The sequence below is a fragment of the Ambystoma mexicanum genome, chromosome 3p (genome assembly GCF_040938575.1).
Source record: "Ambystoma mexicanum isolate Mex_15411 chromosome 3p, UKY_AmexF1_1, whole genome shotgun sequence".
In the NCBI taxonomy this organism is placed as follows: Eukaryota; Metazoa; Chordata; class Amphibia; order Caudata; family Ambystomatidae; genus Ambystoma; species Ambystoma mexicanum.
This window is the reverse complement of record NC_090925.1, coordinates 10,255,776-10,277,965: the sequence shown is the minus strand read 5'-3', so window position 1 is coordinate 10,277,965 and position 22,190 is coordinate 10,255,776. Positions and strand designations below refer to the sequence as shown.

General features: G+C 48.0%; 1 protein-coding gene across 2 annotated transcripts in view; it reads right to left on the bottom strand.

Moving 5' to 3' along the window:
* The window catches only part of LOC138580068 (vitelline membrane outer layer protein 1 homolog), a 152,919-nt gene that overhangs the window by 83,800 nt on the left and 46,929 nt on the right, over window positions 1-22,190 (bottom strand). The window contains exon 1 of one of the 2 annotated variants that reach the window (XM_069650316.1): window positions 4,262-4,446. The exons of the other annotated variant lie outside the window; for it this stretch is intronic. Coding sequence (XP_069506417.1) covers window positions 4,262-4,426 — 165 coding nt within the window. The 5' untranslated portion in view covers window positions 4,427-4,446. Of the gene's footprint in view, window positions 1-4,261; window positions 4,447-22,190 lie in introns of those variants that run through there. 2 annotated transcript variants of the gene reach the window in all.

Below are 22,190 nucleotides of genomic sequence, written 5' to 3'. Positions count from 1 at the left end.
GTACGCACCCCCCCCCCTTCCTGCCAGGTCATTGCCGCATCACATACCCCACATCATCATGCATGAAATGAGACTCACCGAGTAGCCAGGATCTGTTCCCTGCGTGTCGCTCCATGTAGCGTGGTATAGTAGAGTTCCTCAAGACCATAGAATCATGGGTTGATCCAGGAAATCGGGCACAACAATGTGTAATGATCCTGTTGGAGTCACACACCATTTGTACATTCAGAGAATGAAATTGTTTTTGGTTGCGGTACTGGGCCTCCATGGCATGTGGGACGACCAATTCCACATGGGTGCAGTCGATGGCACCAATGCAACCCGGTATGCCGGCAAGTGCATGGAATCCCACTTTTGTGTTGGCAATTTCCTGCTCCGAGCGTGGTAGAGAGATGTAGTCGTCTGCGTGCTTCAGGAGGGCATCGAGCACTTGCAATAGTGTCCGTGACAACAGTGGCTGTGATATGCCATGCAACTGTCCGACTGTGTGCTGGTAGGTGCTTGTGGCCAGGAAGTGGAGTACAGACACCACCTTCAGTAGGGGTGGGATGGCAGTTGGGCTATCTATCATGCTGACAAGGTCAGCCTGTGTCATGTCCACAATGGCGGTTATGGTGTCCCGGTCCAAACGGTAGAGGGTGTGGATCTGCTCATCAGTGAGGTTGAACGGATGTGCTCGGAGGCGTGGGATTGCGGGCTGCCTGCGTGGTGGTAGTGGCTGTGCTGGCGGCCCTTGCTGGCCCTGCCTTGCCCTCCTCCTCCTCCTGCGTCTCCGCCGTGCGGCCGGTTGTAGTTGGTGTTCGTCTTCTTCTTGAAGTTGGAGTACTTGCAGTGCTATCAGGTCCCCCAGGGCCAACATAGCTAGTCCTGCCGGTAGCATTTCGGAGTGGGTGTGGTTGTGGGAGGAGACTGGGTGTGCAATTTATGTGTTTTCAGGCTGTATGGCCTCCACCTGTGGTGATTCATTCCACCTGTGCAAGCTGCACTCCCCTTTGGGCGAGCACGTCCCGCACACAACGCTGCAATTCGACGAATGGCATCTTGCTATTGCAATCATGTATTTGTACCCGATGGCAGTGTAACATTGGTTGATATGTTCATTCGGCTATGGTCCCATTGTTTCACATACTATCTTTGCAGTCGCGAACAGACTTGTGAAGGGTCAGTGGAACGTAGTACTCGAGTAACGGTGGACCCTCATGCAACACTGTACCGAGCTTCACCGACGGGCGGGGCGTCCCATTTGTGAGTGAAGGCAGTTGCCATTTTCACACACAGCCGCACTAGATGGATTAATTTGTGATTTCAAGCGGCCACAAATGCCTTTTCGACGTGATGTTGCAAATGAGGAATTCGAAGGGCGGCGCTTTCGGTTTTCAGCTAGCGGCGAGGAGATGCCCACAGGTCTGACTGCAAATATAACGTTCTATTGTTCAATGTCCTTGGGACAGGGGCCATGGCGAGGATGCAATGATTGATATGAATAGTTTGGGATGCGCAATAGCGACGTGGGCGATGAGGCCGGACGTTCCCAAATACATGTTACTTCACAACACTGGAATTACGGGCTGGGGCACAGTGGATTTTGCAGGCTGCATAACGCACAGACTCAATGGAAATTTCACATGTTATGTGAGTATGGAAACAGGCGTTTTCATTACGGGATGAGGGAATGATGTATGGATGCATGGACAGATGATTTGATACAGAGTTTGCCATGTACAGGGCTTCTTGGAATCTATCCGCCTCCCCTGCGCTATGTGATGCAGGGCTGCCATAGTGGGACCATCGTCTATCTGGCCTTGTTGAGCCCTCCCTGTCTCGACGCGCCTTCAGACTCTTGTGTCTATGCACGTTACCAATCCCATCTGATGGATTCTGTTTTAACAGACGCATGCACAGGTACACTCGTTTGTGATAGTGTTTTCACCTCAATATAGATAGTTATGATTCGCAAGTGGTTTTTGGGTGGTGATGATCCTTTGGAGTGGGCTAGCATGCATATGGCTGTGGATTTGGTGTGATCATTGAAGTGAGTAATTCAAATGTAGTTCTGATGGCCATACTATTCTTTTTCATTTCATTTGGTTGACAGGTATCTCCTCCCCTTTTGCCACTGCCATCTGTATGCCACTCCTGCAGATGGATTTTACTCCCGACACCTGCTGCTTCGTGTTAATCAGTGGAGCAGCATTACGATCTTATGGGACGATCGCCAATGGGCCACATGCCCTTACGCAGTACTAGTGGCTAGGAGCAACATTTCGGCCTTTCAGCTGGACTAGTGCCTCCCTATTGGGACGGCCCTGCGGTTCTAGGCGCTTCCATGTTGCCTTTTCGTACGGGAATGTAGCCCCTGTGTACCATGAAGGAACAGGGCGTCACACAAGAAGTAGCTGGTCATTTATTGCGGATGCAGCCCACAATGGTGAAATGTGTTTTGGAGTTCATGGCCTAATGGCTGTATGAGCTTGGAGAATTTGTTGTGCATTAAATTTCTATTCTGATATGAACCGTGTAGTGTTCTTCTTTGCAAGTGATGTGGCATATTACTATTTGGGGAGCGATGTATTGTGAGGAGATCTGCATTGGGTTCCAGCTTCGGGGTATAGTTGCGTGGTACTGTGCTGGGCGCGTTTGCCTACGAAGCCCAGTGAGGTCAGGGATGAGGGCTGCCATTATGACTGTTTTGATGATGTCATGCTCAGGGGCGGGGGATTAGCTTTTGTGTAACAGATGCCGGTCAGCCAGTTGGATAGGTGGAATGATGTGATTATCGGAATATTGCTGGTCACAGGTGCCTGTGTTTGCGTGCGTTTCTTGGTGGGAGACTGAGGTCATGTCCATTTGTATGGCTTCTGTATTCGTGCCATCTGTGCCCTGCAGCTCCCATTGGGCCCTCTTGAGATTCATTTGTTCGTTGGCAGGCATGGATGACTAGTACATTTCACTGGTTGCATTGTGTGACTTCATTGCACCTACGGGGGGTTGTACAATGTGGCCAGGGAGCGGTGTACAAGCACTCAGTAGGGCCGTTTACGGTTGGTTCGCGATGCCGTACTTCTCACCATGGCGGAATGGTACTTTCCGCCGTGCTTGATGGCGTTAGGTGCATGTCCGCTAGGGTCGGAATTCGCGTACCGTTGCGCCATGGTGCTAATTACGGTTTGGCATGGCACGCGCGCGCGTACTTGGTACAGTTAGCGTTGGCGTTCACTACGGTGTCGCTAATGGCATCGTACTTTGCGGTGACGGGTCATGATCGCACCGAGCGGTATTCGATGGCGGTATTGCATTTCCGCCATCGTTTTTCGATTTCCGCCAGGGTCGTAATGAGGGCCAGTGTCTTTTGTATGTCTAAAGGGTGGTTATTTAAACAGGCCACTTCCCCTCCATTCAGGAGTAATTGTTGAGTAACATTCATTTAGAATTTGTGTTGTGTGCAAATAAATAAATAAATAAATAAAGATAATGTGTATGCACAGGAGGCAAATGTAGTGTAATGTGCATTTGTATAGCCCCTTTCACCATTGGTATGGTATCAACACCAGAGGTGTTGCTAGGGTGGGGGGGCTGAGGGGTCTATAGCTCTGGGTCTTTTGGTTGTAGCATTGGATGGAAGCTCCGGGGCTACAACCAAAAGGCTATCTCGCCCGAGTCCCACCAGTCCCAACATTAGCTTCACCCCTGATCTTTTTCAGTCCTAGCAACACCCCTGCTCAACGCACTGTAGGTTGAACGCCCGTGAGGACCGAGTAAGCGCATTCATCAGAGTGTTATAGAATACGTGTGTGCATTTTATCCAATATAAAGGTAGATGGGGGGTCCGGTCCCCACTGCTAATAACCCATGATGAGCAGGCATGTGGGTGGGTGCAGAGAGGTACTCAGGAGAGTTTGGAGGGGCATAATGTGTGCAGCTAGACCGAATATCCGTCGTGGGGGATAGCTGCATTCTGATGGTAGAGGTGCTGTGCAACGTATGTGAAGCAGGAGAGACATTAGGTGTGCAAACAAAATGTTAGTGCACACTTCTAAAATGTAATGAACCCTGCCTGGAGGGAGGGGAGCCCCCGTCTATCTGCAAGCATTTACTTTCATTCTATTAATGGACATCCTAGTTGTTCTCACGCATAATACTTTTTCAATGTTAATCAATACTAGGGAGGTGCTTTAAAACTCTTTCATAAAATTCCCCACCAGAATAATTGCAAAGATGCTGCCGTGGTGGCAAGGACGATAGCAAACAAGCCTGCATTTACCTGAGTGGCAGCTGCCAGGAAGTAGGCATTGGAGGTGTTGGGGGGGTCTTGACACAAGAAGAAGTGGCGTGGGCAGTGGGCAGAGATGTGACATGTGTAGAAGCTGGGCACACTGTCGAGTCGCAGCATTGGAAGATATGGAAACGAAGGCGGTTCAGCTGACATGCCGCCACGTTATCCGCAGAAGCTGCAACTGCGGGCTAGTCTTTTTTCAAGATGGCTGCCCCCTATTTCAATCATTTCCCTGCAGTGGAGCTCCACGTTGCAACCCTCACTGCTTTTCTGTGTAAGACGCTAGTTTCTGCTGTTTCCTTCCTTACTCCCTCGCTGTCTTCATTCTGCCCTCAGCGCATGCGCGCTTCTTGGCTATTGCCTTCTCATTTCTCCCCGTTCTCCCCGCTCGCTCATGAGCTCTCCTTCACTGTTTCTCTTTTTCCTCGCTGAGGCTTCTCATTGCCTCCTCTTCCCGTGCCTGGTTCTTACTCGCTCTCGCTGTCAACCAGGCGAGATTGGAACGCTATCCCGTTGTCTCCCAGGAAAAGTTCTTGTTCTATCCTAAGAACTACACTACTTCACCACGGACTGCTACATTTCCAAGTTGTGACCAGCTCTGGAGGGTTTTCCTGCTTCCAGCTTTTTCCCTGTGGCTTGGTCTGTCCCACTGAGGTTGTTTGTATCCGGCTCGCCACATGACTCGGACGCAGTGGCTTCCAACGGGGACAGACCCTATCTTCACTAAGGACGTACTACTATAAAAGGAAAAGAAAAGAAAATGAAGAAGAAGTTCGTAACGTACTCCTCAGATTCCGAAAGTGAGATAATTAACCCAAAGAAGGAGACCCGATCTGAGACACACACATGAAACAAGACGAGCCATAGCAAGATAGGACATGGCAGACGACCTTGCCATGGGCTAGTAGGCAGCGGTCCCAGTGGTGGTACTTAGACTGCTGTGTGGTGTTAGGACTGATTTTTTATACTCTGGCCTGGGGGACAGATGTATAGAAGGCCAATTTATATTGTGAGAGGGACGACTCTGGGGAGCTGTAGCCAAACCAGTTCAAGGTAGCAGCGAGGAGGGTCTAGGATAAGTCTCAAGAGGTGGTGAGCTTTTAAAGGGTCCACAATGAGTACACACAATGGGAATCACAGATTACACTTAGACAGTATGTATAAAAATACAGTTATTTATTTATGGCCAAATATCATTATGAGGAATGACTTCGAACAGGTAGAAATATCACACAACACTAATAATAGATTACATATATATATATATATATATATACGGTCACTGGTTTAGGTCACAACACAAATCAAACCCCTGTGAAAGAAAGTACAGATTTGATTATGCACCAAAGATCCACAGAGAGTTAACCCTAACTTCAAAAGTCCTTCCCTAAATTGTCTTGGGCCTTTTATCCAAAAGTTCAGGAAAGTCCCGACAAAGTTTATGAAGCTAGAAAAAATGAAGGTAGGGTTTCTGGGGTCCAGGGAACAGTTCCAAGGGTTAGAGGACAATGTATTCTAACTAATAGAAGTGTCCCCAACTTTCGGATGGGACCACTGCAAAACGTTTAAGTCTACAGGAGTTAGCAGTAAACCCAATTGGTAGCAGTCCGCACCACCCAGATTTACCTGGTAGCTGTGGCTGAGCAGTCAGACTTCTCTCAAGAAGAGTTAGGCAGTATACAGAGCATACACAATAGGGCAGGTACACACAGTAGAACAAGCAAACACTGACCAGAGCTTTGGTGTAAAAGATATATAATTATTTATTTAAAAACACATCTAAGAAAACACACTGGCACTAATCTCAAGGTGTTTGGCAGTAAACCCACTTGGTAGCAGTCTGCACCACCCAGATTCACTTGGTAGCTGTGGCTGAGCAGTCAGACTTCCCTCAAGACGAGTTAGGCCGTATTTGGAGTATACAACATAGGGCAATTTACACAGTAGAACAAGCAGACACGGATCAGAGCTTGGGTGTAAAGATATATAATTATTTATTTAAAAACACATCTATGGAAAACACACTGGCACTAATATGGCAAACAACTTCATTCACAGTTACTATAAGTATATATCAATCCCATAACAATATTTCGACAAGTCTAGGTTCAACGGCACCACTTATTTGCAGACAGAGGTGAATGCTTTAACCTAGATGGCACTCTAATATTCGTTAGAAAGGGAGAGAAAAAGGCAGGGTATGAAACCAACTCAGTACCAACACTTTTACGAAACAAATGCAAGGCGAGCAAGGCAGGGTCTACTGTAAATCACAAAGTTCAGAGGCCAGGCCCACTCGGAGAGAGGCAAGGAGGTATGTCCCAAAAGTACCACAGTGGAAATGCACTTCAAGTCTTTGTAGCAAAATGTCACAGAAAGGTTGGACCAGTTTAGAACAAAAGGTTAAGAAGGTCTGGAGGCGACCCAATGGAAAGGTAAGGATTTAAGACACCTCACGCTAACCGTTTCAAGGGAAGCCAGGTGGACACAGTACCTTGAGAGTGAAGAGGCAGCTCCGGAGGGGGCAGTTGTTCCTGGTGGTGGATGCAAGTCGGGGCTTTGCCAGAAGATGAGATGATCTCGTCGTCGAGGAAAGTTGAAGATCGTTGCACCAACAGGGAAGAGACCAGCCACGGTGTGCTCAATCACAAGGCACTACCTTTTGGTCGCTGTACAGTGGTTAGTGGCTATCCGGTTGCCGGGGTGCTCAGCACGGGCAATTCGACCACTAGACGTCCTGGAAGCGAAGAAAAAGCAAGGGACTGGTTGTTCCCACCAGTCAGGGGAAGAAGACTCTCCAGCAGGGAGATCTCCTCTGTTGTTGGGAAGTGGTGAGTCGGTTCAGCAGGGCTCCACCGGAGGTGTCGTCATTGCAGGTCGGCTCAGCTTTACCCTCGTCGGATTCTTAGGTCCTGTGGTGACTTCTGAAGTTCCAGTCCCAAAAGCCCTGCTTTTATGCAGAAAAGCCCCATTCATTCAGCCTAGCTGTCAATCAAACATGCTAAGTGGTGAGCGGGGTGGCTCACCACTCGGGCCAATCACACCAGAGTGCGACTTGAGTTGGCAAGGCAACTCAGTCCAGGGTACCTAAACCCCCTGTGGTACCCAGACAGAATGGCACCACTCTGGAGGGCTTCTGTGCAGAAGCCCGCCAAAAGTGGAACAAAGGGCTCAAGCTTTGGTTTAGGAGTCACAGAGACGAACACAGACGCCATTTTAAAAACCGAGTTCTGGCAGAAAATACCAACCGATAGATTTATTTAAGATAAATAAACCGGTGGTATGTTAGAGACTAACGAGAAAAAGTATTAACCTCCAACAATGGGAAGAATCCCATAGGGTTATATTCGGGGTCGAATATAACAAGTAGTTTCCACTGCCACCCGCCAAAACTCGACGAGGGGGGACGGGACAGTGCCCCCTCGAATAACAGACCCAGGGGTAATCGAATTACCCCTACTAGTACGTCCACAATAGGATGGTTTGTACTAGTTCTGTTAGTAAATTTAGGTCTAGTAAAGCCAATGGTGACTTTACACGCCCTGGGAGACAGTAGTCAGTCCCAGGGTATGGAGTCTATGGTGGGGATCCTCTAGGACGCCCCAGTGTTACGGCACGGAGGGTGCGGTGTAACACACATAGTAAAACATACGAGACCCTATGGAGTAAAAGACCACATAGCCCATAGAACACATTGACATTTAAAGGAATTAACCACATTCATGTCCAAGAGTGGGAGAAAAAGAGTCTCACTCTTGGCAGGATGGAAAAAAACAAACTCCAGAAATCCAGCAAAGCTGCTGGGGGACTCACTAGGTTAGGAAATTCAGCCTAAACAGAGAATTCTCCCTAACACTCGCCCCCCGAGACTAAGGGACAGGAGGATCTAATCCACTCCTGGATGAATCGCATACCTCTAGTCGATGACATACATCCTAGAGAGACCATCAGCATTTTGGTGGTGACACCCTGACCTGTGCTCAATGGTGAAATCAAACCCTTGCAGGCAGATCGACCATCTCAGTAGTTTCGGGTTTTCCCCTTTCATTTGCATTAACCATCTCAAGGGTTGGTGGTCGGTCTGAATGACAAAAGTAGAACCATACAAGTATGGCCTAAACTTCTTCAGAGCCCACACGATAGCAAAGCATTCTCTTTCGATTGTTGCCCACCTTGTTTCAGGATCCTTCAGCTTGCGGCTGATGAAGCAAACGGGGTGCTCCCTACCTTTCCCATCCAGTTGACTGAGTACGGCACCTATTCCTACATTTGAAGCATCTGTCTGCACAATGAAAGTTTGGTGGTAATCAGGAGCTCTGAGTACTGGGGCTTGGCAAAGAGCCTTTTTCAGGTTTTTAAAAGCCTGATTGCACTCCTTGTTCCATCTAACCTTTTTAGGAAATTTGGGAGAGGAGATGACATTCAGAGGAGAAGCTATGGTCCCATAGTTCTCAATGAAATTCCTGTAATACCCAGTGAGGCCTAGGAAGGCTCTCACTTGGGTCTGAGTAGTAGGTGTTGTCCAATTTTGCACAGCTTCAATCTTACTGAGCAAAGGCCTTATTTCTCCACCTCCTATCTCATGTCCAAGATAGACTACCTTACTCTGTCCAATTTGGCATTTACTCGCCTTTATGGTCAGATTGGCTCGTCCAAGAGCCTGCAAAACATCTCTTAGGTGGGTTACATGTTCTTCCAGGAATTGCTGAACACTGCTATGTCATCCAAGTATGCCATGCAGAAGTCCTCCATCCCATTCAGAACCTGGTTTACCATCTGTTGAAATGTAGCAGGTGCATTTTTCAATCCAAAAGGCATTACCTTAAACTGGTATAAACCAGCTGGGGTAGAAAATGCAGTTTTCTCCTTGGCATGGTCTGTCAGGGCTATTTGCCAATAGCCTGACGTCAAGTCAAATGTGCTGAGGAACTTGGCTGAACCAAGTCTATCCACCAACTCATCTGTTCTTGGCAAAGGGTGGGCATCAGTCTTGGTGACTGCATTAAGAGCTCTATAGTCCACACAGAATCTCAGTTCTTTAGATCCTGCCTTTGGTACTAACACAACTGGGCTAGACCATGGACTAGAAGAGGGCTCTATTACCCCGAGATCAAGCATCTTGCTGACCTCACCTTTGATGTGGGTTCGTACATTTTCTGACATTCTGTATCCTCTGCTTTTGACTGGCAGACAGTCACCAGTGAGTATGTCATGCTGGCCCCAAGGGGTCAATCCTGCTGAAAGTGAGAACAGAGAGGCAAACTGATTCAACATAGATTTGCACTCTTCTTGTTGCTCAGGTGTCAGATTTGAAGAGAGATTTACTCCTTCAATCTTTTCGTCTAAAGGTAAGCCTCTGAGGAGATCGAGAAGAGCTTCATTCTCTTCTTCTTCCTCTGATGATGCTAGAAGCAAAGCTCCTACATCAGGTCTGGAGACATACGCTTTTAGTCTGTTGGTGTGGAAGACTGTTGGAGCCTCCTTGGGGTTGCCCAAATCCACCAGATAGTTGACCTCTCCGAGTTTACCCACAACTCTGAAGGTTCCTATCCATTTTTCTTGCAAGGCCCTCTGCCTTGTTGGGATCATAACGAGAACTAGCTGGTCTTGAGTGAACTCAACCATGTTAGCCTTTTGGTCATGCCAGTGCTTGACCAATGCTTGTCCAGCTTTCAAGTTATCACTTGCTTCCGCCATCATGTGTGACATTCTCCTCCGGAGACCTATCACGTAGTCAGTCACTCTGACTGGCTTGGGGGAAGGAGCACTCTCCAACCCCTCCTTAATCAGGGCCAATGGACCTCTGACGGGATGACCATAGAGAAGCTCAAAGGGAGAATAACCTACTCCCTCCTGAGGGACTTCTCTATAAGCAAAGAGAAGGCATGGCAGCAGAAGGTCCCACTTCCGTTTAAGGGGTTCCTCTAAAGCACCTATCATGCTCTTCATGGTTTGGTTGAACCTTTCTACCAACCCATTGGTTTGTGGGTAGTAAGCTGTTGAGAACTTGTAAGTAACTCCACAGGTTTTCCACATGGCTTTCATGTAGTGGGACATAAATTTTGACCCCCTGTCAGAGATTACTTCCTTAGAAAACCTGACCCTGGTAAAAATACCAAGGAGGGCCTTAGCCACAGCCGGGGCTGTAACAGTCCTCATAGGAATTGCCTCAGGACACCTAGTAGCATGGTCTACTACAACAAGTATAAACCTGTTGCCTGAGGAGGTTGGAGGATCAAGGGGACCAACAATGTCAATCCCTACTCTCTCAAATGGGACTCCCACAACTGGGAGAGGCACTAAAGGTGCCACATTCTTGGAGCCAACCTTACCAGAGGTCTGGCAGGTGTGGCAGCTCCTGCAGTGTTTTTCTACTTCAGCCCCCATCTTTGGCCAATAAAAGTAGGGAGAGAGTCTTTCCTTGGTCTTCTTGAAACTCAAGTGACCAGCCAAAAGAATCTTGTGGGCTAAATGCAAGAACTGTTGTCTGTTCTCTTGGGGTACTACAAGTCGTTTGTAGTCTCCAGGTTCAGACTTGGTCGGTTCACTGTAGAATAGGCCATCTTCCCAGTGCAACCGGTATTTCCCAGGCTCTTGCCCTTCAGCCTGAGCTTCTGCCTGGTGGCGAAGACCTTCCAGAGTTGGACATTCCTTCTGTCCCTTACTGAAGTCTGCCCTGTTGGGTCCACCTTATGCCAGTAAAGACTGCAGCTCAGGATGGTCAACAGGATCCAAATCTCCAATGAGTTCCTGTCCTTCCATTAGCTCTTCTTCAGAGTTTAATTCTACCACACAGGGTTGCACCACCCTCTCAGCCTCAGCTGGAGGGGGAGTTACGGGTGTAACTGTGGACAACCGAGGGGAAGTCCTTGTTGGCTGCACTGAAGTGCTGGCTGCTGGTTTCGGTATAGAAGTTTTAGGTTTCCCTTTCGCTTCTGATTTCTTTGAGACAGCAGCTGACAATTCCAGTGGAGCAGGAGTGATATCCTTCTTCATCATCTCCTGGGGAGTACCTCTCATGGTTCTCTCCCTTGCAGGTCTGGTTAGCTCCTGTAACCGTTTACTAGGAGGTCTGGGGGTATGAGACATAACTCTGAGAGTTTTTAAATCATTACCCAACAGAACTCGTCCTGGTACCTCACTTTGTATGCTGACAGGTATCTTCACAGTCATGTCATTACACTGGATGAGAACTGGTAATTGGGGAAGCATCTGCACAGGCCCTCCAGCTAACTTGGTTAGGCATTTGAGTGCCTTAGCAACATCCTCAGCCTGAAAAAAAGATTTATCCACCACAGTTATGCTGGCTCCAGTGTCCCTAATGGCAGGAGTCTCCTGGCCATTCATCTGGACGCTGTCCTTATAATACTCTTTAGTATTATCTGGGATAGAATTATAGACATCTAAATTCTGTTGTTCCCACAAACCCAGAGACACTAAAGAAACTCTGTCTGAGACTCCAATGGGTTCATCAGCCAGCAGTAGAAAGTTTCCACTTGCCATTTGGACTTCCTCCTCTGGAGCGAAGGCTAAGGAGACAAGCTGGACCCCTGAAGGTTTGCCCTTGCATCTGGGATCTCCTTTCACATGGTCAATAGAGCCACAAACAAAGCATTTTCCAAATGCTTTCTGGAATGGTGGCTTGTTCTGGCCTCCCTCTGGTTTGGCACCAGAAGGTACATTATTCTGCTGTGGTTTTCCTTGTGGCTTACCCTTATGGTTTTGTTTGGGGCCCTCTTTGGAATTTGAGTTATTAGAATTCTCTTTCGAGTCTTTTTTAGGCTGTTTTCCCTCATCCTTTTTCTGAGTTGCCCCAGAATCCTTATGAGTAGCCCTGTTGGCAACCCACAAGTCAGCAGCCTTAGCTAGCTTCCTGGAATCCAATTCCTTTGAATCAGCCAAGTGATGTCCGAGCTCAGGAGAACAGGCATCATAAAAAGACTCCAATATAAAAAGATTCTTCATACCCTCATAAGTGTTCACCTTGTAACCCTTAATCCATCCCTCTAAGTTTTTCAACCCTTCACTCACCCAGGTAGCCCAAGGGGTACCATCATGCTTTTTGAGGGATCTAAACCTCTTAAGATACTGGGAAGGGGTCTTCCCAAATCTAGCTATCAAAGCTAGTTTCACACTTTCATACTCTTTCCTATCCTCCTCCCCCAACTCCATTACCACATCAGTTGCAACAGGGGGAGCCTAGAGAACAACCAGGTAAGTAGCTCATTACCTGTGATGTTCTGGAGCCCATGATTGTACTCAAACAAACTCAGCCAATCCAACACATCCAACTTTGGTTCATACATACCAATTAATTCCTTAGGCTTCCGATGGTCTTTTGGGACTGGAACTTCTAGAGAAGCCAGAGACAGAAGCATTTTCGACAGAAAACTTTTTCATTTCTAACTCATGCTTGAGCTCCATTTCTCTGAGCCTAAGAATTTGTTGCATTTCTTGGTGTTTCTCTTCAGTTTGAGCAGTAATCCTTCTAAATTCCAAGTCTATTTTCATTTTTTCTAGTTCAAGGACTTGAGGACTTAGTGTGGGACCTGCTATAGGCCCAGTAGGTACAGCTGGTAAGGCAGACAGAGGGGCAGGGGAGACAGTTTCATTAGCCTCTCCCTCACTATCATCAGAACTTTGATTTAGATCAACACCATTACTGTTATCTACATTTGCTGGAGAAGTTGGTTCCTCTGAACCAGTACCCAGACTTTTTTTTTCCAGCAATCTTGCTATTAGTTCTATTTTCTTGCCTTTTACAGAAAGATTCTCTTGTCTACAGCGAGCTCTCAAACTCTCAGTATTTTCACCTGACAAGGACTCTTGACTGTAAACTTCCATAGTAGACATGTTTTTTTGAAAGTTACTTTTTAGTGCTAAGCTTTGTGGTTAGTTATCCTAAAGTGTTGAAAAGCACTCTAAACTGTATACTCGATACAAATCCCACCGCTGTACACCAGTGTTAGGCAGAAACCTGTGCAGTTCCCTCTGGGACCACTGCAAAAAGTTTAAGTCTACAGGAGTTAGCAGTAAACCCAATTGGCAGCAATCTGCACCACCCAGATTTCCCTGGTAGCTGTGGCTGAGCAGTCAGACTTCCCTCAAGACGAGGTAGGCCGTATTTTGAGTATACAGGATAGGGCAATTTACACAGTAGAACAAGCAGACACTGATCTGAGCTTGGGTGTAAAGATATATAATTATTTATTTAAAAACACATCTATGGAAAACACACTGGCACTAATATGGCAAACAACTTCAATCACAGTTACTATAAGTAAATCAATCCCCCTAGCGATAGTTCGACAAGTCTAGGTTCAACGGCACCACTTATTTGCAGACAGAGGTGAATGCTTTAACCTAGATGGCACTCTAGTATTCGTTAGGACGGGAGAGAAAAGGCAGGGTATGAAACCAACTCAGTACCAACACTTTTACGAAACAAATGCAAGGCAAGCAAGGCAGGGTCTACTGTAAATCACAAAGTTCAGAGGCCAGGCCCACTCGGAGAGAGGCAAGGCGGTATGTCCCAAAAGTACCACAGTGGAAATGCACTTCCAGTCTTTGTAGCAAAATGTCACAGAAAGGTTGGACCAGTTTAGAACAAAAGTTTAAGAAGGTCTGGAGGCGACCTAATGGAAAGGTAAGGATTTAAGACACCTCACGCTAACCGTTTCAAGGGAAGCCAGGCGGACACAGTACCTTGAGAGTGAAGAGGCAGCTCCGGCAGGGGCAGTTGTTCCTGGTGGTGGATGCAAGTCGGGGCTTTGCCAGAAGATGAGATGATCTCATCGTCGAGGAAAGTTGAAGATCGTTGCACCACCAGGGAAGAGACCAGCCGCGGAGTGCTCAATCACAAGGCACCACCTTTTGGTCACGGTACAATGGTTAGTGGCTATCCGGTTGCCGGGGTGCTCAGCACAGGCAATTCGACCACTAGACGTCCTGGAAGCGAAGAAAAAGCAAGGGACTGGTTGTTCCCACCAGTCAGGGGAAGAAGACTCTCCAGCAGGGAGATCTCCTCTGTCGTTGGGAAGTGGTGAGTCGGTTCAGCAGGGCTCCACCAGAGGTGTCGTCGTTGCAGGTCGGCTCAGCTTTACCCTCGTCGGATTCTTAGGTCCTGTGGCGACTTCTGAAGTTCCAGTCCCAAAAGCCCTGCTTTTATATAGAAAACCCACATTCATTCAGCCTAGCTGTCAATCAAACATGCTAAGTGGTGAGCGGGGCGGCTCACCACTCGGGCCAATCACACCCGAGTGCGATTTGAGTTGGCAAGGCAACTCAGTCCAGGGTGCCTAAACCCCCTCCTACACCCCCTGTGGTACCCAGACAGAATGGCACCACTCTGGAGGGCTTCTGTGCAGAAGTCCGCCAAAAGTGGAACAAAGGGCTCAACCTTTGGTTCGGAGTTACAGAGGCGAACACATACGCCATTTCAAAAACCGAGTTCTGGCAGAAAATACCAACCGGTGGATTTATTTAAGACAAATAAACCGGCGGTATGTTAGAGACTAATGTGAAAAAGTATTAGCCTCGAACAATGGGAAGAATCCCATAGGAATATATTCGTGGTCGAATATAAAAAGTAGTATCCACTGCCACCAGCCAAAACTCAACGAGGGGGACGGGACAGTGCCCCCTCGAACAACAGACCCAGGGGTAATCGAATTACCCCTACCAGTACGTCCACAATAGGATGGTTTGTACTAGTTCTGTTAGTAAATTTAGGTCTAGTAAAGCCAATGGTGACTTTACATGCCCTGGGAGACAGTAGTCAGTCCCAGGGTATGGAGTCTATGGTGGGGATCCTCTAGGACACCCCAGTGTTACGGCATGGAGGGTGCGGTGTAAGACACATAGCAAAACACATGAGGCCCTATGGAGTAAAAGACCCCATAGCCCATAGAACACATTGACATTCAAAGAAATCAACCACATTCATGTCCAAGAGTGGGAGGAAAAGAGTCTCATTCTGGGCAGGATGAAAAAAAAAAAACTCCAGAAATCCAGCAAAGCTGCTGGGGGACTCACTAGGTTAGGAAATTCAGCCTAAACAGAGAATTCTCCCTAACAAACGGCGACGTCGGCAGCACGGTAGCCCAAACTCTGAGCTGGTCAGCCACAGGACGGCCCTGGGACACTTCAGAAGGCTCTTATTTGCAGGGTACTTATCAGACATCAGGAATGGATGTTCCCATCACTTCATGGGTCGCAGCTCCCTCACAGGACTGCTGAAGATCACAAGCAAGACAGGGCTCCACCAGGACAGCAGCAGAAGTTTGTCTCCAGGCCTCCTTCAGTCAGGTCTCTGGTCCCTTCATGGGTCTCACAGCTGGACAGAAGTCTTGGCTCCTTCAGGTTACTCTTGGATCTCTCTGAAGAATGGGTGCAGGGGTCCCCTTCTTATCCTAAAAGCCAGGCAAGAGCTGAAACTCCCACTAGCCAATAGCAGGACTAGCCACTCATACACTCAAGCAGTGGTCCAATCAGGACCACTGGTGGGAACACTCATGCACAGCACTCAGACACACTGAAATCAGTTTATGGATTGGAGTCAGACAGACTCAGTCCACATCCTGCCAGCAAACACACACAGTCCTCCAGTAGCCCGCCAAAAGCTTCTGCACTGGAAGTCCATATAAGGATTTTCCTGGCCTCACGGGCCAGGACGAAGGATAAAAAAACAAGATTGCCAAAGGACAAGCAAAAAAACATGTGGCACGGCCATGTTTGAACACTAGCCACAGTTAGTAGCCAAACGTGGTAAACGCGGTAAGGGTAAAATCAAAAGCACTAACAAATGGTAAAAAGTGACTGCTGCCACCAGCTTGTTCATTTAGCACACATAGAGTAACCAAAAATCCTTTGAGTGTTAGTCTAGGGCAAAACAAAAATGTACCCCATTGTACTGCAGTGTAAGCTGCAGTGTGCAAGGATAAAAAGTTACCACAAGTGCTAGCAAGTTACTAAATGTAGTAGGAAAGTCCCAAGACTAAGGGAAACACTGTTTCCCAGTGCTGGCAGCCTGAAGGAGATATCAGTTTCCCCATAACATGTGAGCAAAGGCACTGCACTGTAAAAAGTATAGGTCATGATCAAAAATAAAAGCAAACTGTTTGGGGGTCCATTAATATGGAAGGAAATGTAAAGAAACATCTTTCCTAACATGTGGTATGCATGCTCGTCCTCAAAAACGAGGAAAAGGGATGCTTTTTTACGTGTAAAACACAGAGATTTGCCTCCTTGAAATCCTAACAGAAGTTTTTTTCTTTTTGTGCATAATGCAGGTTGGCACCAATGAGGGCTTTGCAGTAACAAAGCCAAGCTGTGGTACAAGTCAATGCCATCCTTTACAGGCCCCCAGGTCATTCCTCAAGTCTGTTTCTTTTATTATTGGGTGAGGAAGACACACGTGAATTGGAAAGTGCCAATGGCCCCTTACCCTGACAGGTCACAGGTCACTGGGAGGGGCCACAAGCATTGACAAACGCCCCTCATTCTGCCTATTCCCCACAGTGAATGGCTGCACCACATACGCCTGAAGCAGTGCACTGCCTGCACACCTGCACATGTTATTCAGAAGGTGCCGGTGTGAAACAATTCTGTGATGTGAAGACAAGTCGGGCACTGCACAGCGATGTCTGGTGGATGTGACGGCAGGTCGGGCACTGCACAGCGATGTCTGGTGGATGTGACGGCAGGTCGGGCACTGCACAGCGATGTCTGGTGGATGTGACGGCAGGTCGGGCACTGCACAGCGATGTCTGGTGGATGGATGTGACGGAAGGTCGGGCACTGCACAGAGATGTCTGGTGGATGTGACGGCAGGTCGGGCACTGCACAGCGATGTCTGGTGGATGTGACGGCAGGTCGGACACTTCACAGCGATGTCTGGTGGATATGACGTCGGGCACTGCACAGCGATGTCTGGTGGATGTGACGGCAGGTCGAGCACTGCACAGCGATGTCTGGTGGATGTGACGGCAGGTCGGGCACTGCACAGCGATGTCTGGTGGATGTGACGGCATGTCGGGCACTGCACAGCGATGTCTGGAGGATGTGACGTCGGGCACTGCACAGAGATGTCTGGTTGTCTTTTGCAGGTAAGAAATGTCCCTGCATCAGAGTGTTGTACATGTTTGCGACTCCTTGATTTCGAGAATAAGGGGTGTTTAAAATAAATGTTGAAAACAAGGAAAGGGGGTGTTTTATAAAATGGGGGCGAGCATGGGTGCCACTGAGAGTGCCTCCGCCGGGACAGCGGCGCTGCTATTACTCTGGCGCCCCCTGTAGGCAGGCAGTAGAGGAGGCAGCATGCCTGGCCCCAAGGTCCTGGCGCTGCCCTGCATGCCCCACCTCTGGCTGTTTGGAAGGGGTGGCAGTAGAGTGCGCCGGCGGGCAGCACCTTTCTTCTCCGGGAGTGTCTGATATCTGAGTGCTCGCAAGAATGACCCACCCACACAATGAATTCTAAGGAATGTAGGCCAGACTGCGCAGCCGCAAAACTAGGGATGGTTCATACTGGGACACCAAGGGCAAGGTGGAGTGGCGGAGCTGCCAAGGGTGACACCTCCTGGCATTGGAAGAATGGACACATACTCACCTGGCATACAGTCCTGGAACTGCGGCCGGAACTATCACACTGGGAATATACTGGGTGGAAGGAGTGTAAACCAGCATTGGGCAGAGGGGACCTGCTGTTGTGGGGGCGTGCCAGGGTTGCAAACTGGAAAAGAGGATTGTGCTTGGGTTGTGAATGCAGGAATTTGGGCGATCGCAAAAGCTGGCACGTGCTCTGCTTTTCAAACACGGAAATGTGGAAGTGTGTGGGGCCTAGAGGTGCTCCAACGCTCCATAATGTGCTCCATGGGAGGGTTGCTTCTTCCGGACTGCGCCTCAGATCTCAGGGTGGGGCTCAAGGCCCCCCTGTCCAATCGCAAAGTCTAGGACTCGAGAGGGGAATTCAGGCAGCACATTAGTGTCCCAGGGCCTTTCTAAATCAGCGCCAAGACCCTTGCAAATGCCTGCCTACTTTCTGCTCCCTTTTGGTTCTGTTTGGCCATCGAGTTAGGAGAGGCAGGACATATTGGTGGTTTTGGAGGTGGTGGGAGTGGTTTTGTCGAATGTAACAGAGTTTCGGAGGAGCTTGTTAGCAGCTGGTGCTATTTCTGCTACTTTTGGTGTTTCCTGATACCTGTTTCATCCCCGTTTGTCTGTTTTTGTGATTTCTCAAGTTTCTCTTCCTGTCCTACTCCCTTGTAAAAAAAAAAAAAAAAAACCTGAAAAGTCCCTCTTGTATCTTCCCCTGTAGTTCTTTCCTTTTGTGTCACTCTGAACATTTTAAAAGTCAAAAAATCTTTCAGAAAACCCTTTGTTTCCTGCATTTGTAGGGAACCGTGTACACGAGAAATCACCTGCAATACTGTACATGTGTTCCGAGGACCCTTTGTGCATGCACCTGTTAGGGAGAATTCTCACCCAAGTGCTAAATTCCCTCTACCATAGAGCCCTCCAGCTCTTTTGCTATAGTTTGGGACTTTCAACTTTTCATTTTCAATGTGTTTTACTTTTGTGTTCTTTGGATATGGAGTTTTAAAACAACTCCATAGGCATCATCGCTGAGGTGCTCACAGTCTGTGGGAAAGAGCAGTCTGAGCAGTCTGTTTCCTACCTTCATTCAGGCAGAGGCATGACCAGAAATCTCTACAAAAACTAATTCTAGCCGCGGAGCGGCCGCGGAGCTGCTCGCTGAGGTGCTTGCAGTCTGTGGCAGTCCGCAGCCACCCCACGACCCGCAGGCAAAGGAAATGTCCGCCCGACTGCGTGGCGAGGAAGGCCACTGGCTGAGAAGCCAACGGACGCGTAGCGAAGACAGCGGCTTAGAACACCGCAGCCCGCTGAAATCGCTTTCTCTCCAGAAAAAGGCACAACAGCAAACCCAGAAGACAAAGTCAGGCTGTCAAATGGCCTATTTGGCATACTAGCCACAACTGCAATCACAGCCAAGTCAAAGGATGCCAGCAGCGACTCCTTCGCTAAAACTACAATTATTTCGCAGAGGGCAGAGGACCAGTGTTCAAACCCCCATATTATTGCTGGCTTAGTCCCCTCATCTCAAGAAAAGCTTCACAAGGAGACGACATCGCCTAAGCACCTAGATGACTGGGGGAAAAGGAACAACCACCTCCCTCCAGCACTTGTAAATACACCACCATGAAGATGAATGATACGACACTCTGTAGTCCAGAGGATCACTTACCAGAAGTCTTCATCCCGATGCACGGAGCGGCCGACCAGGCGGATGCCGAAAGGATTACCTGCCCCGTTGCATCACTGGCCGTCCTATCGTCAGGTCCATCCCGTCCAGCCTGCGCCACTCCCCCAGCCTGCAGCCCATCGCGGAGTCATGGAGAAGCATCGCTGATGTGGGTCGGGCACCGAAGACGGAGGCGGAGCCTCGGGATGGGAGCCAGAGGGAGACCAATCCACCAAGGAACAACGACCCGGAGCAGAGGGAACCTGGCAGTGCTCAGATCCATCCAGAGATTGAATCCGCCCCCCAAATGGCTCAGGGGGCAATGTTGGGTTACAAACAAAATCTAGTCCAGGGGGTAGTAACACCCGGCAAGCTGCCTTTAGTACCCAGCCCCGCGAAATCCGTCAACGGCACTGGGGTGGCCAGCAGCCATGAAAAAAGGCCGGGACTACTGGGAGTGGAGGATCGGTGCTTTTTTCCCTCTGGAAACTTACCAGAGGGTCGGGGTGTTGTCCCTATATGAAAATCGACATCCATCCCGTTTCCACCCAGGCTGACCTATCTAGTCCCCCAAACAGATACAAAAACGACAAGGAATCTGCAATCGATGACTGTTTATTTTCCACTATAGAATATTCGGACGAAGAAATCGAGACACCCACCCTTATCGACGACTCACAGATCACGTCCAACATACCATCAATAAGAAGGAGCAATACTCAACGCCAACAGTGGCCAATCCTACAAGGTGTAGCCGATCATCTCTACCAAAAGTGGATATACTTCAAAGCCAAAAAAAAATTTCATTAAACATCTGCAACCCCCAATCCACAAAAAACTCAAAGAGAACAAAAAAATTGAACGCTTTTCACCTGGTGTCCTTGCCACAGAAACAGTCTCTGAATTCTTTGTTTTAAAAAAAAGGAAAACCCAGACCATAGAAAAAGAAGAGATGTCAGACGCAGACTTACTTGAAGGTACGCGTCACGAGCTGACCATTGATTCTTTCTAACTCTAGAACTCCTCCTCACCCGGGTTCTCCACAAAAACAGGATGACGAAAATGATTCACTGAGAAAAATAGCGTTCCTGAAAAAAATGGCATATGAAGCCTCGGCCGCCAAAGGAAGGCAAAGCTCCCTCCTTTGGATGGGGGCCACTGCCCCAGTCCAAACCAGTAATAAATATTTCGGGCCAACCAGTTATAAAGACTTCTACAGCCCATACAATCCAAATGGGAAATTTAAAACCGAAGATCTTAGAAAACGCTCAAGAGACCTCAAATTCCGAGGAGGTCAACACTCCGTCTGAACACAACCTACCTCAAGAGGAGATGAAGGGGTGTTCCAAAGCATTAGAACCCAACCATCCTCAAAATCCAGTTTGAAGGCTTTCCTCCAACTGCAACCCTTCAAGACCAGGTAATCCCATGGCCAACCGAGAATCTCAAACCATTTCTGCAGCCACAAAAACTCAGAGGAAATCTTCAAGAACTAATGAAAACGCCCTGCAACTACTTTCAAAAGAACAGATCTATTTTCCATCATGTCAACCTTGACAATTGCACTGGCCCCTTTTACAAAGCTTTATGAAGCCCTCAATGACACATCAAAAGATCAACTGACCTTAATCGCCTACATACAAACAAGATTAACATTTCTTGAAGGATATATTACCGCAAAAGACAGCAGCAAATCTACTATGAGGGACGTTCCCTCACAGACTGATAAACCCAAACATCTAGTAAGCTCTTAAATGAGCTCTTCAATGATGACAAACTTTCCAATTCAGTGGAGGTTCCTTCTCAGAATCCCAACTCAAGGCACACCCTATAGTAGCAACTCCAGCTCACCAGCCAAACCCAACAAAACACTCGGGTCCTGGCTATTCAAAACCACTTCTACCAAAACCAAAGGAGACACGTTCGACTGAGCTTGTGCAGCAACATCCAAAGGGAAAAAAAGAGCCCACTGGAAAAACAAAACCCAAGTCTTTAGATCTAAGGGCACAAAAAATGGCTGTACGGTCTGGACAACCGATATTCCGCTAGTGAAATCACTCAGCCAACGTGTTGTTACCCTATCAAGCGCCGAAAATGAGTGGTAAAGCATCGATAAAAACTCATCATAACAACAACCTGATCCTCAAGGAAAAGAGACTCATCATGAGACGAGCCAAAAGAAAAGCAATTTGTTTTCCCTCTAAACTCAATTCTTACGAAGCTGCGACAGCCACTCAGCATTATAAAAACTGGCTAAAAGGATACAAAATCCAATTGTATCAAGAAGACTCTGAGGTGATGCTAAGAACCCTTAGCAGCAAGAAACTTAAAGTCTTTTGGTCATTAATATCAACCGGAGGAGACCTAACCCAAGATGTGTTAGGGAGCAGTGTGACCGAAAAGACCTGGGTTACACACTTTTTAAATCTCTTTGGTCCTTTTTCTCACTTACCTTTGGCACCTCCTGGGGATACTGATAAATGGGACATTGAACTCGACAGAACCAACATCGAAGAAAAAAAAAAAACTTAAACCATCTCGTGCCCCAGGACCAGACGGATTGTCAAATATGGACTTGAAGAAAAATCCCGGTCCATGGTCCTTACTGGTATCTGAAATATTCGCATCTTGTTCATCAACAATATCAATCCCCCCTTT